This window comes from Columba livia, chromosome 8 (assembly GCF_036013475.1).
Source record: "Columba livia isolate bColLiv1 breed racing homer chromosome 8, bColLiv1.pat.W.v2, whole genome shotgun sequence".
In the NCBI taxonomy this organism is placed as follows: Eukaryota; Metazoa; Chordata; class Aves; order Columbiformes; family Columbidae; genus Columba; species Columba livia.
This window is the reverse complement of record NC_088609.1, coordinates 16,075,223-16,093,707: the sequence shown is the minus strand read 5'-3', so window position 1 is coordinate 16,093,707 and position 18,485 is coordinate 16,075,223. Positions and strand designations below refer to the sequence as shown.

At 38.8% G+C, this 18,485-nt stretch overlaps 1 protein-coding gene across 7 annotated transcripts in view; it reads right to left on the bottom strand.

The window, feature by feature from the left end:
* Positions 1-2,875: 2,875 nt before the first annotated feature.
* Positions 2,876-18,485, bottom strand: part of SUCO (SUN domain containing ossification factor) — a 43,157-nt gene continuing 27,547 nt past the window's right edge. For 6 of the 7 annotated variants that reach the window (XM_065072214.1, XM_065072215.1, XM_065072210.1 and 3 more), the window contains 12 exons: positions 18,217-18,272; positions 17,011-17,102; positions 16,201-16,266; positions 13,796-13,870; positions 13,180-13,276; positions 10,938-12,104; positions 10,092-10,179; positions 8,633-8,737; positions 6,727-6,881; positions 6,275-6,366; positions 4,974-5,029; positions 2,876-4,814 (listed from right to left, as the gene is read on the bottom strand). In XM_065072214.1, the coding sequence (XP_064928286.1) occupies positions 4,368-4,814; positions 4,974-5,029; positions 6,275-6,366; positions 6,727-6,881; positions 8,633-8,737; positions 10,092-10,179; positions 10,938-12,104; positions 13,180-13,276; positions 13,796-13,870; positions 16,201-16,266; positions 17,011-17,102; positions 18,217-18,272 (2,496 nt within the window). In that variant the 3' untranslated portion in view covers positions 2,876-4,367. Of the gene's footprint in view, positions 4,815-4,973; positions 5,076-6,274; positions 6,367-6,726; positions 6,882-8,632; positions 8,738-10,091; positions 10,180-10,937; positions 12,105-13,179; positions 13,277-13,795; positions 13,871-16,200; positions 16,267-17,010; positions 17,103-18,216; positions 18,273-18,485 lie in introns of all 7 variants that reach the window. The other variant, XM_065072216.1, reaches the window with a different exon arrangement.

Sequence of the window (18,485 nt, the reverse complement as noted above, 5' to 3'; positions counted from 1 at the left end):
CATCCATCCTCCCACAGAAAACTTCATATTGCTTAAGTATTTTTTGACCTTGGACTCAAGACCTGCAAGGATGCAGTTCTCACTCCTGCATACACATGCTGGATTCTTGGTATTTTACACTGACAACTGTCCAACCTTATTAAGTAATATCACAAGATGGACTAGGCCCTCACGGAATCACAGAATGTTAGGGACTGGAAGGGACCTCAAAAGATCATCTACTCCAAGCCCCCCACACCACAGGAATTTTTCAAGATTTATACACTGTCTTCATTAGAAATTATTATCTCTGTATAAAGATTATGACCAATTTAAGAGGGACTTGATTTCACTAAAGAATCAAGTATTGTAAGCTAGAATCGGTGTGACATTAATAAAACTGGAAGTAAAAAATGACTCAACAGCCCACATGAAAGTATAACATTAAGCAATAAGAACTTAACAATAAGGGCCATTGGTTTTTTTTAAAGAAAAATGGTTTCAAATAATTAAAAGCAGCAACACAGCAGCAGGCGGAAGCTGTGGTTCAGTCTCCAGTCTGCTGCCAGAACAAACACTCTCAAGTGCAATAGCACAATCAACTCCGCAGGTTCCTTCAGATGCTGCTTTCTCAGCAGCTGAAGCACAACCTCCACTTCGATTGGAAAGGCTTAGACCTAGACATAGTTGAAATGGTTGGTGACACACTTAGAAGATGAATGTCACCCCGTGGCTGACACGCACCAGCAGTGACTCTACAATGTGCTTTATGCACAGGAGTCATCCTGCTATCAGCCATCTCCACTGACCCAGCACAAAAAAAACCTGGACTGACATTTTTTTACCATACTACCTAAGTTTCTGTTAACCAGATATGAAAATACTAGAGAAGTCCACACAGTGTGTTGTGCCTTTGCTCCCTCTCACATCAGCTGAATTCACACAAGCTCCTCTTGACTGAGAGCCCAGGGGCAGCATTTCTTAGGGACAGTAAGTAGCTTTCAGGAAAGTGAGCCTACACAGCCCATAACATCTTTTATTCTTTACACTGATCTTGGGGAACACTTTCAGAAGTGGGAATACTGTGAAGCGTTCTCAAAACAGTCCTGAAACATAAGAGACTGAGTGAGGAGAGTTTCTAACCCTGTGTTATCTATCTCTTAGGGCATCTGCCACATCTCTAGTGTGAGCTGGAAGCCATGCGGCCTCAAGCCCTGTTCTCACCACAGGGCTCTGCTCTGTCCATTAGGATATACATTATTCCCATGGCATGTTTCCTGCATGTTCATTACATGATGAGCTTTATCACCAATATTTTTCCACAGAATGTAGCAACACCTTGGATCTAAGTTATGCCCAATTTTTAAGATATATATAGAGAAGAGGGTTTATTAAAGACTGTTTTAGAAGGCATTAAGTTTCACATCTGAAATGGTTAACTTGGAAATTTGAACATGTGTTTGGAATTTAAACATGCACAACCTATTCAGACTTACCAACATCTAAGGTATAAAACAGATCACATCAGCAGAAGAGCACCAGCAGAACTGGATTTCAGTCCGAGGCTAAGTGTCACGTTCCAAGAGTGAATGGGGTGCATACGTAAAGGTTTTTAAACCATCACAATACACTCCTCTTGTATGAGGAAGCACTGAGGAGAGCTGCTAATTCCTCAACTGGAATTACTAAGTAACCCAAGTCTAGGAAGCAGATGTATGGAGAACAAACTGTCCATTACAGCAAAAAATGAAAGGATGAGGAAGAGAGTTTCTGTTCATCCATAGAACTGCTGCTTGCAGGAAAGGCAACCCTCCTTGCCCCAGAGCTATATGCTCACACTGCATAGTTGATAAATATATATGACCATCATCATCTTTGATTTAACTTCAGTTTCACAAACTAAGTTGCAATCATCCAATGCTTACAGGCTGACTAGAATGAAGCAAAAATAACCCACTCTGTTACAGACACATTCATTACCTGCATATTGCATTGTGACTCATTTGGTCTCATTCTACACCTATCAGCATGTTCTAGGTCTGTCAGTCTTTGGTTTATAGCCAGGTAGTGAAGTTTTGCTGCTCTAAGAATTCAATCATGTCCAGCTTCAGTTGATTCTTACTGACGAGAATAACAGCTCAGTGATTGCCAGGGCAGTAAAGGAAAGTGCATTTCCTGCAAGTGATGTATCAAGAGGAAGGCCAGTAAGTAAAAAACCTCACATCACAGAAAAACACACACCCAAAAACCACCCCACCCCACCAGCGAGCCCCACATTCAATTGCTTTTTAAATCATAGTGCTATGATGAAGCAGAGAGTCTTGAGACAAGAAATTAGTGATGGGAAGGCCTCATATGACAGGAGAAACAGATGCTAGATAGCCAGTGAATGTGGCATTTGACTGCATACAGTGCTGCTACACCTGATAGAAATAAGTTTGGAGGAAGGGGTCAGGGGTAAACTCTGATGTGAAATGATAAATGACTAACATTTTATTTTAATGGTCCTTTATACCCTTCACAAATCTTAGCTCTGAGTACCACCAGGTAGCTCATGCAGTCAGCTCTCACAGAAAGCAACCACTTTTAGGGATCCCCCGGTCAAGACATGAACTGATACCTGCTGGAAACATTTCTAGCAGTTTTACACTGCCACAATTCCTGAGCTTTCAGACAAAGCACCACTCGAACTTCAGTTTCACTCACCTGACCCCCCCGCCCTTTTCTTTATTTTTTTTTTTTTAAATACACAAATACATCTAGGCTAATAAGTTTATTAACTCCTTATTATGACACAAAGGATCCCAGTCCAAACTCTGGACTAAAGTTTAAGGACTAGACCTTCTCAAAGAACTTAAGCCACAAGTTTCATTTTCAAAGGAAAAATACCAGTAAATTAAAGACAAAGTGTTCAGATTTATTTGGAAATTCACAGTTTCTAATGGCACTACAGCTCTGTAGTTACATACTCTCCTTCCACAACATTGTATGCTGCACTCAGGTGGTATATATTTTCCTCATCCAGGTTTGAAACCCTTCTGAATTCATGTTCAACATGTCTGGTTCATGAGCTCTGACTGGCTAATTGTGCAGATCAACTCCAAAATTACATCACCTTAAAGTATTCAAAAACTAACAAGAAAGCAGCAAAAAAAACAAAAGCTTTAAATAAGTCACATTACATACAATACCCAGGAAAGGCATTAGATCTGTTAAAAAGGGTACCACTAAAAGTGCTCAATAAGTTAACTTATTTTTTTACAACGTGAACCTGTAACACCTGTCAAAAGGAATAACCTTTTGTTCCACTCACTCAGATACACACAACATTTTAGCAATCACACATCCTAGAGTATCCAAATATATAATCACAGTCAAAATAAAAAACACTTGGATATGAAAATACCAACCATACAAACACTGCACATTTGTTAGCCAATACAAAAGCAAACGTTATGGAAATACCCACTTTGAACAAGCCTGACAGGTCAGACTTCAAGGCTTTGCAAACTCAACCCATCCAGAGCTGGCTGGAATGGCTCAGCTACACCAGCTCAACCCCTTGCACTCCTCAGCTGAGCCTCAGCTCTCAGCACAGCAGCACTGAGCGTTCTCCCAATTTCTTCCTTCAACGAACTACCGTAGACAACTGAGATAAATGCATTCAGCAGCCTGAGACTCCACTGGACACAGGAAATCCCAAAGAGCCACTGCCATTTATAACATCAGACTACAGCTCTGACTCATAACTGAAGGTGGAAATTAACGCTATTATCATCCATTGTGAGATTATTTCCTCAACCAAGTTTGCAAAACCAGCATCTAGTCAGGCAAGTCCATCTATTAGTATTTTTACAGTATCCAGTCCACATTACTGAGTCCAGCTGAAGGCCAACACATGTCCCTTTACAGCACTGTAGTGTTGCATCTTCAAAAAAAGCTAGAGAAATTACAAAATAAATCAAATGACAAACAATTGTATCTCCCCTCTTCCAGTGGCATTATAAATAGACAAAAGGCACATAAATATGGGAAGGTGCAAGAAATAGGAACAAAGCTAAAGGAAGAGGATTAGGCTTTTATCCCTATTCCACCCAACAAATGGGGTTTCAAAAAATCTCTGCCCCAGGAACTGTGAAAAAAAACCTTTATAAAATGAACCCAGTCCTCCCTCCCCCCAAGCTGTTCTCATAGGAAATTATCAGCCTTGTAAAGCTGCAGCTTATAGCCAAGATTGACACAATCCCATCTATTTAAAAAGACAGAAACCAAATTTCTGAATACTTTCCAATTAGTTGAGCTCTTAATCTCCCACCATCCTCACACAGAATACCACAGACTGTTCTCAAACGAACAAACACTCTCCTGTTTGAGAAGTTCAGCTAGTTTTAGATGTGTCCAGAAACTGTCGTGACACCAAGTGTTCCCACTGTTATATCTTTGTTTCCTTTGATTATGTCATGCAGGCTTGGCATTGACCCTGACTTAGTCTGTATTAGAGTTTTTATGAGCTTCCCTTGGTCTGAAACTTTAGACCGTCTTCGTTTTATAGCCCTCTTCTCAGTTTTTGTCTTTTGAGTCTGTCCATTGCACAGACTTGTACATGCTGAAATGCCACAAAAGTAGGACTCCTCAGACTGCGATGATGTTTCAGAGCTTCCTTCCGATGGAGGACCCTTATACGAAGAGTGATAAACTTCCCCAATGTTAGAGAAGTCCCTCTGGTTCGTAAAAGGCTTCCTTCCTTTAATTTCCCCGTTGGCTATTGGATGCAGAGGCTCTGTTGTTGGCTTAATAGTCTCTATTTTTTCACTTTTGTATTTACAACGCTTTTTCTGAAACCACAAGTAAAAAGAGAAACAGTTAGGTTCTGGAAGGCAAGTGGAGCATAAAAACCAAGCCTAAGAACCAGCGCAGGGGTGACAAGCTGAGTCACACCCCACCTGCCGGCAGAAACATGCTTAGCTCGGCCTGCCATCCCCACACCACCGTACCTTCTTCTCCGGGGAAAACTTCAGGGGCTCCACAATGTACAGGTCCTCTGCTTCCACTGTAAGAGGGGGAACATAAATTTAGCAGTGCTGACACTGCCAGATCTAGAACAACACAATCCCAAATAAATAATAATGGCACGACAAAATATTTTGCTTATCTCACACACTTTTGCTCCCATTATATGTTAATGGAGGTAGAACATATAAACACTGAAAATGAAGTCAGACAGCGGAATTCCCCTGTGCTGCCATGGCAGCTGTCAGTGATATACACGTGACCTCCTGATAGATGAGGCCATAGCAGAGGTGCAGTGATCATCCCTTGGGGAAAAGGAATAATAGTCACCAAAATCAGCTTCTACAATAACAAACTGTTACCAATATAATATTGTTTAGTGTGCAGTCTGCCCATGACAGGACAAACACTAGAAGCACGTGTGCCTATCCAGGACACAGATGTTCAGACTGACACGAGGCCAGTCTGTCATTCTTCCATCAGTGCTTTGTAAACTATTATTCCAAGACAAAGCAAGGGAGAGCTTGGAAAAAGGATGTTTTTGCAAAAAAAACAAGCCACACCAGTCTACACCTTAGCTAGTCTCTATTGGAACATATTCCCAATTGAACTGATAGGTTTTCACGCAGTTGTATTCACAGTAGAAAAACCTGTGAAGCAAGCTTGCTGCACCCAGTAAAGCAGTATGAGCTGCACACTCAGTAGTTACTATAATCTACACACTTGTGGTTTTGCAAGATGATGATGCCTAAGAAATCAAACTTCAGTTGTCCCGAGTGTAACATGAACACTGAAAAGACCAGATCATTCCTCATAGCCAGACCAAGATAATCTAAATTTTCTTACTAGTAAAATAATTTTGGACCCTATTTAGGATCCTATTTTAGATCCTATTTATCTGCCAGTTTTCAATGACAGGCTATCAGGACTACAGAGAAGTAGGGCATCCAGACTTCCCACATCTGCCATAAATAAAAACCCACTTTCCACAAGCTTCACAGCTTTGTAGACCTGAATGCCTGCACAGATTGCTACTAACCCCTAGAAAACATCTGTAGAGTATAAACAATAGCAAAGACTATTAGCATAATTTAGTACAGTTCTATGAGTATATGGTAACTTGTCCGTGAAACACCTTGTCCTACAGAATGTTTAAGTGAACTACTGTAGCCCAATGTACTCTGATGTTAACCTTCAATTCCATTTTCATACACTTGCAGTAACACACACATTGTACAGCACCAGAGTAACACTAGAAACTACATGTATGAGGTGTGAATAATACCTTCTTTACCAGCTAGCTGAAAAGACTGTGATCTGACCAGTGGAAGAGAAGTTCTTCTTTTCAAATTCATATCATCATAGGAGGAAAAACACCTAGAACACAAAATCCACAAAGCTTTTATAAACACAATTTTCTCAGGGCTTTGTCATACACATATTTCATTAAAAAATATCTTTGGCAGAAGGACAGAATTATTCACCAAGGTGCCCAAGAAAGCCTTGCAAACAGACACAGTACTGTATTTGCAATGAACTATCATGGCATGTTAAGTGCAATAGCCCCAAAATGCTCTTAGGAGAGCATTACTACAGAGCAGTAATGGTTCTTTGCTATCAATTTTGAGTTTGCAGACAGAAAACTCGGAATTCAAGCAGATCTGCCAGTTGCAGCAGATTTAGGCAATACCAATAAAAGCTGCAAGAAAAATTAAGTTTCAAATACAAATGCATTACCTTTTGGGACTAGGGTAGTGATTACTTTTGGGAATTTTTGAGAGGTAATCTTCACAGAACTGAGAATTGCCTCTGCACCGCTGCACACATAGCACCAAGCCCAGAATGACACATAGAACCAGAGAAATCACAAGGTAAGTCTGCCGATCAGAAACCTGGAAGAATTTGATACAGTTGTTAGACCCAAAGAATAATTTCATGATACTATTATTCTTGTTTTAAACACTAAAATCTTTAAAATAATAGAAATTACATTTTCAAGTCACTTCAATATCACTAAACACTTGTTCAAATTGGAGTATTTTTTTGCAGTTTGATGTAGTCTGTTGGCTATGCAGCATTCAGGGACTGAAGGCGGAAAACCACAGGGCAAAATTTCACCCAACTATGGTACTACTATAACTTAAAGCAGCAGCCACCCCTCGCACAGAGCATTCAGACCTACCTGGAAGTTATATACCTTCCATAGGAAAGGGTACTAAGAAAGTAACTTCGCTGTTTTATGGTTGATGTAATACTATCTCAATTTTACAATGCTTTTCATTACCTTGATTGCTGTTCTTCACAGAATAAATAACATTATAGTCACTTGATTCAATGGGTTTTATCTTTCTGACTATTCTTCCATTTCACAACCTAACAGAAGGATTTTTTCAAGTATGTTAATTTCTGAAGCTTTCTAGAATTATATGGAACCTGAAATCCAAGGATATTTTGCAGCTGCTTTAAAAAAGCAAACTAATTGCACAGCTGCTTTCCTATAAAAATCTATCTTGAACACAATAAGAGATCTCAGAAGTCACACAAAGATTTCAGAGAGGACAAGGAACATGACCTCTCATTTTGGAACCAGCAAATGTCTCAGACTAACAGACTTGGGTGACCAGAGCTGAGTTCAGGGAAAGCCATGTGTTCCAGGCCCAGGATACTCATCTAACATACCCTGACGATCAGCACTGTCAACTCCTGGTTGAAACCACAGCACTCATGAACAGCAGCTGAACCAGCCAGGCATCAAAGGAGCCTCACTAAGTGTCAGAAAACAGTTCAAGATGTCTTTGGCAACATACACCAAAAAAAAAGTCATGTTTATGGTACTGCTTGAAATCTCAGGCTGGAGAATGTAAACATATTAAAAAACATGTTCCTAATATTCTTTCCAAGATTTCCCTAACCTCAAAAGATCACAACAGCCAGTGGGGAAAGGAAAAGGGTGTCTCAGCTACACGAGCCTCCCATTCAGTAGCTAGGTGTGCAATCCTCCACATACTCATCTGTTATTACAGCCCAGTTCCAACAGTGGCCAGTACACTCTTGCACACAACCTCCTGCGGCACAAGTCTGTTAGTACTTAAGTGGACAATATAAATGCTGGACACCGCAAACCATCCCCTTTTACTAAAGCTGTGTAACAAAGCCACGCAATCAAACTGCTCATATAACAGAGCAAATGCCAGAAAAGTTCCTGAAGCATGAACTTTATAATTCCCTCTGATGTGTGTCAAACATTCTATATATGCAACAAATCCTATGATTACCATTTCAAAGGCAGTGGTTAGACTTCTAATTTCATTAAGAATCATTTCACAGAATGATATAAATTCCAGTGCACTACAGAAAGGCTGAGATATTAAGTTATTCTGTTATCTTTATTGTTAGCTTAGACTGTAATCATGGGGCTAAGTAAGGCTGTAACAGAAATTACCAACATTGCTGTGCAGAAGGCAGATCAAGCTTCTTAACCCTTCCTCCCCTGGTCAGCTGCTAAAGTAGGTTGAAAGCAACACTAGAGACAACTTCCCAAATGAAATGCTTCATCTAATGATTGCAGGCCTCTTCAAACTGAGATATGTTTATGCATCTATTTCCTTTAAATTCTCGTGCTGTATTTCTAAATTATAATTACCTCACGTTTTAACTCCGCCACAGTTGTTGACAGATTGGAAGCTAGCTGTGTCATGTTGGAGAGCTGTGCCTGTAACAGCTGGATTGCTTCTGTTTGCCGTTGATCCTGTGTTAAAGAGAGTTATGGCTGTGCTATTTAATTGTCAGGTTCCCACTATCATACAGTCAGTCTCACATGTACCAAGTTAGCATTCTGTCTGACACAGGCATTTTGTAGCCATATGATCTATTCAGCATTGTTTTCAACAAAACTTTCATCTAACACTTGAAACTGCTTAAGCAGCATTAGTCTCACACACACTTAAAAAAACAGAACATTTTTACTTATCAAATCATGTTTTGTAACATCATACCAAGTGCATTTCATTACAGTGACTTCTGCTATCTTCATTAAGGGCGGATTAAGTAGCCAGTTCTATGCAATCACTGTAAGGAAGCTGAGTACTGTCATGTTACAATATACACATGCAGATGACCAAGCAGAGTTCAAGTCTAAGAGCTGACACACAGCAAGTCAGCCACTTAATGACAGGAGCCCAAGTCCTTTGCTGCTATCACCTCCTTCCTGGAAAGAGCCCTAATAGGATTCTTAATCCTATGAGAAGTTAAGAAAGGTGAGCAGAACACTAGGGAGATTAACAAGGAAGAACACCTCAGATCGCCCAGCATTTGATACTACTAAGGAAAAAAAAAAGGCAGAAAAGACCACATACATGATCTCAGGGAAGCTGTGATTTTCTTTAGTGTTGATGGATAGGCAAACTACAGGCCTGGGATGGCACTCCAGAATTTTCCAGGCAGTTTGGCATTAAGTCTGCTATGCCACATGCAGAGTTGCTTTAGCGATTATTCAGCACTGCAGGTAGCACTGCTCAGGAAAGCCAGGATGGCAGAGTAGGAAAATTTTGTCAGCTCTCACTTCCTTACATCACATTTTAAAGAATGAACTATGCTTTTGTTACAGGCACTACACTTTCAAATGCAAATCTGGCATAAGCTATTACTGTACCCCTCTCCCTTTCCAGAGTCTAGGTCTCTTCAGCAACATCAGGCAACTGTCTATCCATACTTTAAATCAGAGATGAAAAATAAACCAAGTTAAAAAAATGGGTTTGAGTGCAGCTACAACCAAGAAACAAGGGTTGGAAATTACCTGGATAACATTTACATTGACAAAAACATTTAGGAATTTTAGCTATAACCAGCTGACAACTTTTTTTTTTTTTTCCAAACAGAAAAACTGGGAAATGGAGCTGGAAATGGTTTTATTCTAAAAAAACTGGAAACATGTCTAAAAATTTGATTTGATGCTGGGAAGCATGGAAAGGATGTTTTTAAAAGACAGACATGTGACTACTGAAATTCTTCAATTAAGAGAGGATTTCTGCACCAACTTGTGACTCATTCTGAAAAGTAAACTCTCCTAAGCAGGAAAACCCAAGTACTTCAACAAACCATACCTGCTCTTCTGCTATTCTTGAGGTGTTCTGAAGTTTTATTATTGTTTTATTGAAAGCCTTCTGCATTTCTTCCATTTGCTTTCGGTACCTAAAACAAAGAGCATAAAGGTCTGAAATGATAGTTCATAAAACTCCTCAGCACTACATCTGCCTTTAGGAAATACCACTAGGCAAAGGGAAAGCTTCTTTTTGTCCAAAGAAGTTTTATTTAAACATCCAGTGGTATTTCCTTTTAAGTCTCACACATTAAAACAGGGATGTGCCTCTTTCTACTCCCCCCTCTCCCCACCCCTAAGGTTCAAGTCAAGTCTATTTCAACACCTTAGACCTTAGCACCTTCACTATGGAGAGTTCTCTACAAATCCTTCACAGAAAGCTCTTGATTCCCTCTCCATGTTCCCTGCATCAACAAAAGCTATTACTGGCAACATGGTAGTTTAATTGGAAATGATCAACCCAGTGAAGGTAGCATCACAGGTCTGTGTCATCCAGTTTAACAGCAACAGGAGGATGTACCCCTTTGTTGAAAGGATTACAGACCAGATTAGCGTTTACATCCTGGCAATGCTTTATCCTTTTAAAAAACCCACAGCAATATTCCTCAAAACAAAATAAACATGATTGTAACCAAAATACAGAAAGAGAACCCTTGCCACTTGCAGACATCTAGGTCTCCAGTAGCTATGTAGGATTAGGTACTTTTCTCAGTTTTCCATAAAGCTTTAAGCTGTGACTTAGGTTATACTCTGCTTTCACTATACTATTTTCCTTATGTGTATGCTCCTTTGTATAGTTGGCTAAAATCATGTTTACATACAGTAGACTCTTTCCAGTCTTCAGACTTACCTCTGACTAAGTTCTTCTAAATAACGGCTGCTGAGAGACATGTTTACTTCTAGTGCTTTTATGCGATTATTCAGGCGCATGAAGACAGACTCCTTCTGATTAGATCCGTGAACAAGATTTCCATTTGCATAACCTAGATCTGTTGAATTCTGCAGTTCGGCATAGAAGTCTGTAGCTGTTCTCTGCAGTCCTCCAGAGACTGGAATCGCCATGAAAGCTTCTTCAGCTGTCTGATCATCCTCCTTTGTTTCAGCAGATACAGAAGACTCAACAGGAAGCAAAACAGGTTTCTGCACTTCTGGAGTGCTTTCCTTTCCCTCTCCAGCATCACCAGCTAACATGCCCACTGTGTGTTCAGGCTGCAGAACGGTCTCTGTAGGCCTTAAAATAATCGGAGTAGCAACAGTCTCCCTTGCGCTCATCTCCTTTACCTCAGTGGCCACACTAGTCTCGGAAACTACAGGGGTTTCTTCTGCAACAGAGCTCTCAGCCTTTTCTGTTTCTTCACTGATCTCAGCTTCATCGACCTGGGGAGTCACTCTTGGCATTACCTGGCCTGCATCATCTTTGGCAGGCTCCAGTGCAGTGTCTGTTGTTGGAAACGGCTTAATTTCAGTAGTAACTTCTAAGAGGAGGGATTGAGAGACAGTTTGAGGATGGCTTGGTTCCAGTTCAACTGAATCTGTGGTCTCGTTACTGATCTCCTCATGGACTGCAACGCTGAAGTCAACTGCAACAGCAGATCCAGATGTTCTCTCAGCTTTGCTGTCTAATTCGTCAGGCGGAGGCTCATCTATTGACATATGTACAGATTCAGTCAGAACCACCTGTGGCTGCTGAACATCAGCAGAGTAATCTTGCCCTTGTTTACCTGCAGTTTTACTACGCTGTCGATGCATGGCTACTGCAACTGAACACCACTTAAACAGATATTCTGAAAAAGTGGAAATACAACATGCTGTTGCTATGTCATAGCAGTACTTTTCTGTCTCAAGTTCAAACCATGATGCTGCTACTTCTTCCTGATCATCACTGGGCAGCAAGGTTACTGTTGACTGGCTTGTATCTTCTTCGTACTCTTGTACTAGTTGAACAATAGGATTTTCTTTCGTCAAATCCACAATTAATTGCTCTTTATCTATCTGTGGAATATCTGTAGTAACAAGCCTACAATAAAAGAGGTAAAGATGGGATGTTACTTCAATAGTTTCATATCGCTGCTCTGGAAGACTGCAAAAGTAGGATCTTTTAGAAAATTAGTGAAGCCTATTCCAATGACAAAAGCCAGTTTGGATACACTCAAATTCTGTAAGTAAGTATTTTCTCTGGTGTTTTTCAATCCTGATTTGCAAACAAACTATTTCGACCCTTGCTTTTGAAACAGCAAGCTTTCTCAATCAGATATTATCCATTCTCTCAGCCTTTTTTAAAGTCACCAGTTCAAATATCACTAAGTTTTTATATGGCAAGCATCTTACTCTTCTGTTGCAACCTTCAAATACAAATGCAAGAATCACAACCTTCTCACTGACCTTCTTCAGTCTCTCAGCAACCAGAGTGCTAGGAAACCATAAAACCACTAAATACAGCACAAGTCATAGCTTAACATTTAAGAGCTAGAGTCTCAGCTCTAAGTAGCCAAATCAATTTTAAAAAATTGTACTCAACTGAAAAAAAACCCCAGAATTTCTACATACAACTTCTCTTCCCAACCTAATTCCATACCTTTGCATACATATTTTCAGTAAGGGAAGTCTAGCAAAAAATACAAGCTGCTAAATCAGAATTTGTCAACACAAGTTAACTGAAGTTTCAGCAACAGATCTTACATTCATAATTAGTCTCCTTTGCAGGAGACAACCTGCAAAACCTGGAAGAATATTAAGTCAGTTTCCACCCAATAAATCTGCAATAGACAAGAGTGAAACACTGCTTCTACTTCTAAACAAAATAATGCAAACCACTGAGAAAGTTAACTATTCATTTTGACAGTTAGTCAATTGTTAAAACAAAAACATTTCATAATGGAAATAGCTATAAACGGTAACTGAACCAATATACTTTCCTGGTTAGTACATTACCACACTACACACTTCAAATACTTGCTTTTTCATTTGTTTAAGGCAGCGTGCCATATCTGAGCATTCTACTACCTAAGATGCCAGACCCAGACTTGTTAGTCTCTGCTAGGAACACACTGGGAAAAAACACAAACCAACCAAACCTCACACCAATTACTTACTCTGGTGAAGGAACAGGAGTTGGTTCAAGCAGCCTCGGTGCAGCTGTTGAAGTTGCAGGGGTGGCAGTGACATTTTCAGACAAACTTTTGTTGCCTGCTGCAGGAAGGAAGAACATGTGAACATAAAAACTCAAGAACCATGTTTGTTTTCAATGAATTTTAGTTGCTTCGTTTTTTTTAACATTTGTTTTATTTTATTTTAGATTATTAATTGTACTACCAAATTAACTGCAGATCTCATTCAGTTATTTGAATGGAAGTGCTACTGTTACTTTATGTATACAATGTTATGGACACTCAAAATATTTCAACAAAGCAGCAGCAAGTCAGACTTCGTAACTGAAGCTGGGTAAATACAGAGAATAAAGATCTCCAAATATTGCTGAACAAACATATGTTATCCTTGTATCAGCTCCCTTCTCAGTAAATTCAGCATCTTTGTTCCACTTTTCACAGTAGGATAAGAATACTATGGCACTAATCAGGAATGCCATGAAAGGTGAAAAAAGTAATTTAAACAGAGATCATCCAACTCCTCATAAAATAATTAAAAATTATACTTTCCAGCATGCTTTTATATATACATATATAAAAAATTATATATATATAAAAATACCTTCAGCTTCAGAGGATTCTTCAGTTTTGGCTCCAAGCATATTAGCAGCAATATTCACCATACTTAGGATAGCATCTAAAAGAGAAAATAACTAATCAAAGGGGTCATATTCAGAGGGCCCAGAGGGTCTGATACTGCTGCAACATAACAATTCTAAGTATTTTAAGATTTGAAGAAGAAAATCTACTCTCTACAATCTGTTGCTTGAATGCAATCTAGATCACTCAAGGCAACTGGAAGAAAACCACAACAAATATCCACAGATGCGGCTTAGATTTTTTTTTTTAAATGATCTGTTAATTAGAACAGTTTTCTTAAAAAAACAAAACAAAACCCAAACACACAGAAGTAAATGCAAAGAGGGTCTGCTCTATATCAGCACATATATTAGATGCAGCTAATTCTTTGGTCTTGCATTGAAAACAGACACCGTTGCCAGGCATATTTAGCAAATGAGAACCAGGGAAAGAGCACCTTATTGTAAACACGCAAAAGCTGGTCCAATTTTGCCCACTTCTCCCCCACCCAGGAACATACATCTGTATTGCATGTCACATGCCTAAATTCATAGAGTGGCATTTTAGTAGTAACAACAAATTTCCCAAACTCCAGGAAGCTGTGTTCAGAACCTTGGTTCTGCCTTTCCTCCAAAACATGTCAGAAAATACGTTCTTGAATTACATATGTATCTGGGGCTATATTCACTGAAAAGTCAGGATAAACAAAAGATGTTAAATTTCATGTATGGCTGGTTTCTTATTATTGATGGAGGAGCAGAAAGAGAATTAAGAGAGTTGGTGCAGAAGTTTGCCAGTCTGGAATGGCAGGAGAAAGAACAGTGAGCTACCCTCATGGGTCAGACTAGCAGACTGCAAAACATTTCTTACAAGGTCACATGCCTGAGAAGTCCACTAACTCCTCAGAGGATCACCTTCCTCACTGTCTATCAGTCTACTTAAGACAAAGGATGCAAAATGGAAGTCCATCACATTTGTCTAAGAATGCATGTATATATTTAAACAAAACAAAAAAACATCAAAAAAACCCAACCACACACACAGACACACAAAAAAACCCAAAATGAAACAAACCCACCCCCCCAAAAAAAAAACCACCCACCAATTCCGTATTCCTTCCAAAAAAGGAACACTGACTACCCTGCCAGAGATGAAAGGTCTCAATAAAAAAATTTGACAGCCAGAATTAAATAATGATCACTGCAATGTTTCAGTGCTCAGCCACCTTCCTAAAGCAATCTCAGTCACCGGTGTTTCAAATCTTTTAATCTTAGCTTTAGTATTCTTAAAAAACCAAATGTCATTGCATTTTTCAAACAGTGAACAACAAAAACTCACAATATTGCACTTGCAGACAGAACATGTGAATTCACCTCCTCAAGAAAGCTTGAAGGCAGGAACTTGTAAAGTTTGAAAGAGTCAGGGAAGAATATACTGCTTTCTGTCATCAACAAGAGGCTACATTTAGAAATAAAACTGCCTTTTCCACTATGTTTCCCATTTGAAAACTACATTAACCTGTGCAATATTCCTAGCCATGACTTTTTGTTCGTAAGTGACAACTATGTTTTAGGAAATATTATAGTATATATTGTAATAGTAGCAAAGAACTCTGCAGCTCTGATCCACTACAGGATGAAAGGAAAGCCTCAGCCCAAACAGCATTCAGAGTTCAAACCTATACCACAGTAACAAATCTTCCCTAACTGGGACAGAAGAAAGAGTAGAAGAGTGTAAAAGCTTTTCAGAGGAAGTTGTGTGGCGGCTGATACTGTCCTAAATAATTTGGCAGTTAAGAACACCATTGAAACAGAACATGCAAGTATTCTTTAGCCAAACCCCACACCTGGAGGTTTTCCAATGGAAAAGTGACAAGAGACAATCAACAGCCCTTAGTTCTCCCAAAAATAAAATAGGTCTTATGAAGAACACAGAAGCTGCAATATTTACATAAAGCCTTCTCAGAAACAGTGTCCTCCATCCCTTCCTTTTAAGCTGTACAAAGTAAATAGTCGTATTGCCTCCTATAAATAAGGCACCTTAACTAAGCACAGATTTCCAAGTTCTGAATTAGTAAGGTTCTACGGTACTTTAGTAGTGGTATTTACATCCCTACGTAACACCCATATTAAGTGCTCAGGATCCTTAAGTACAGAAAGTAAAGTTTCAAAAAATAGAGATACTTAGAACCGGAATGTTCTATTTTTAGAACACTTTAAGACCAATACCCCATCTTCAAATTGTCACTATTTATCCTGAGGCACTTAAATAGGAATCACAATAGATTGTTTCAGTAGAAAAAAGTCATAGCTGTTACATGACAAAATGTCATTCCACTTTGAATTAGCTTAATTTGTTAGCTTATTTTTTCTAATAAATCATACTCACTTGTAGCAGAACCAAGGAGATTTTTTGAAGATTTTTCTTCCCCTGTATTATAATCCAATAGATAATCTATATAATAAAGAAGAACACTTATGAATTTCAAAATTGAATGTGTCACAGGCAAAGAAAACAAACCTTAAGATTTAACATGTCATTCAACTATGTCAGTTTGAAAGTGTGGAAATAAAACTACAGAAATGAAGTTAAAGGTCAGGTTACATACTGAAATATCAAACTCCAAGCAATGAGAAACCCAAAGAGATTCAGGGTTCAGGTTTCAGTTTCCCCAGAATTCATGACACAGATGCAACAAACAGTTCACTGAGCTGAGGTTTTCCCCCTTCTCCCCTCCTCATGAGGCCTGGAGGTAGGTGCTTTCATTTTTTTTTTTTTTTTTTCTTTCTTCAAACATAAAGTGTACAAGCCAAAATAATCACCTTTCCAATTACTTGCAGCATTGATCATACAATCTCAGAAAATGGGCTATGAACAACTAAGAATAAGGCTGTTTCATGTGAGCTTCTTTGATTACTTTAGTTATCCTTTACTACTGCCAGCACATGACATTACTCAGCCTGCCAAGTGAAACACAGACTTATTACTAGCATTTTAAAGTAACCCTCCAAAGAGTTAAAATACACTGTTAAAAACTTAAAAGGAATGTTGGATAAGCTCAGAAATCCTGAGATCCTGCCAACAATGCTAAGAGTAAATTTAGCAGTCAAATAATTTATTATATGCAGGAAATGACAAGCCACCAGACTCACACAAGACATGTCTGAATGGCTAAAAATGCAGAAATTATTTGCTTACCATAATCTTCATCAAAGAGTTCTTGTCGTTCAGACTGATACTGAGAATCAGCTATTTCTTCATACTCTTCAACCATGCTTGTACCAAATACCCTATGAGCAAAGTTTTAAAATAAAAACCTAGTAGTCTACTAGTCACGTAATTACTTGATATAATCAGTAATTAAATAAACAACATAAACATTATGTAATATGTAGCATATAAATTAGATAAGCAATAGTTGCCATCAGTTGACCAAGATCAAGCAGCAGGTATACTTATTTTCTCAAACTTGTATCCATTAAGTCCACTGCATGTTTTCAAGATTCTGCTTTTAATTCTAGTAATTCCAAAGAGACTTTTCCTCCTTTTTAACTTGAACTCATACCTAGACTTCCTTGTCTTAAGCTCTCTAAGAGCTCTTAGGCCTCCTCTTCAGCTTCACCTTTGACTAACTTCAAGACTATCTCTTCATGACTGTCTCACTTAACATGTTATATTCTCTTTGACCTCCTGTTCTGCTGAAATAAAATCCAAACAAACCAATTTAAAGCAGTCTTGTCAACTGAAAATATGGTTTGGCTTATAATGCTAGAGTTCCCAGGTTCAAATCCTGACATAACTTTGGCAGGAGAATTGAAATCTGCTTGGGTTTGTGGTTTTGTTTGTTTGGGTTTAGCTTTATATTTGTTTGTTTTGTTTGTGGCTTGTTTTTGTTTAATTGGGTTTTTGTTCATTTTATTGTTGTTGTTTTTATTTTAGGAGCAGTATAGCCAATTATTCTCTGAACTACACACACACAGTTGTTATAATTTCAATATTCCAATCACTACTAACTTTACATACCTGGGGTGCCAGGCAACACAGCAGTTTCCCAAAAATAACTCACCACACCTGCTCCTTTTAGTTCACCATTGTTCCTTGTTTTGCTTGGTCAGCCTTGAAATGTTCATGCTTTCCCATAAGGCCGCTCACGCTCCCGTTTCCTAACATACCCCTGTAAATCTAAACTATATCTTACATACTGGAGAATCAAATCAGAAGATCCAAAGCTTTTTTAACAGATGTGAAACATGCTACACAACAAGTGAGGTAATTACTTAATTCACAGTATTTCCAAATAGCTTAAATATTCTGAAGACTAGCATTTGTTGCCCGACTATTATTAGAACACTAATCCTTACTGCAAGGAAGTAGAAAGACAAAACAAAAACTTTAACATGTTACCTTATAAGACTCAGAGGACAAAAATGTTCCGATCCAAAGTGCGATATCAACTCCACCTACAGAATGAGAGGTACTTAAAATTCCAAAGACCCACAGTCAAGAGTTCATTTAACACATACATCCAATCTTGAAATAACAAGTTTTATTTACTCAAGGGATTTGTAGATTGCCCATAACAGGAAAGACTCAAAGATTTGTTCTTGCCATGCATTAAAGTGCTGAGTTGCAGTAGAGAACACCCCAAGCCCCATGCATTCATCATTCCAAAA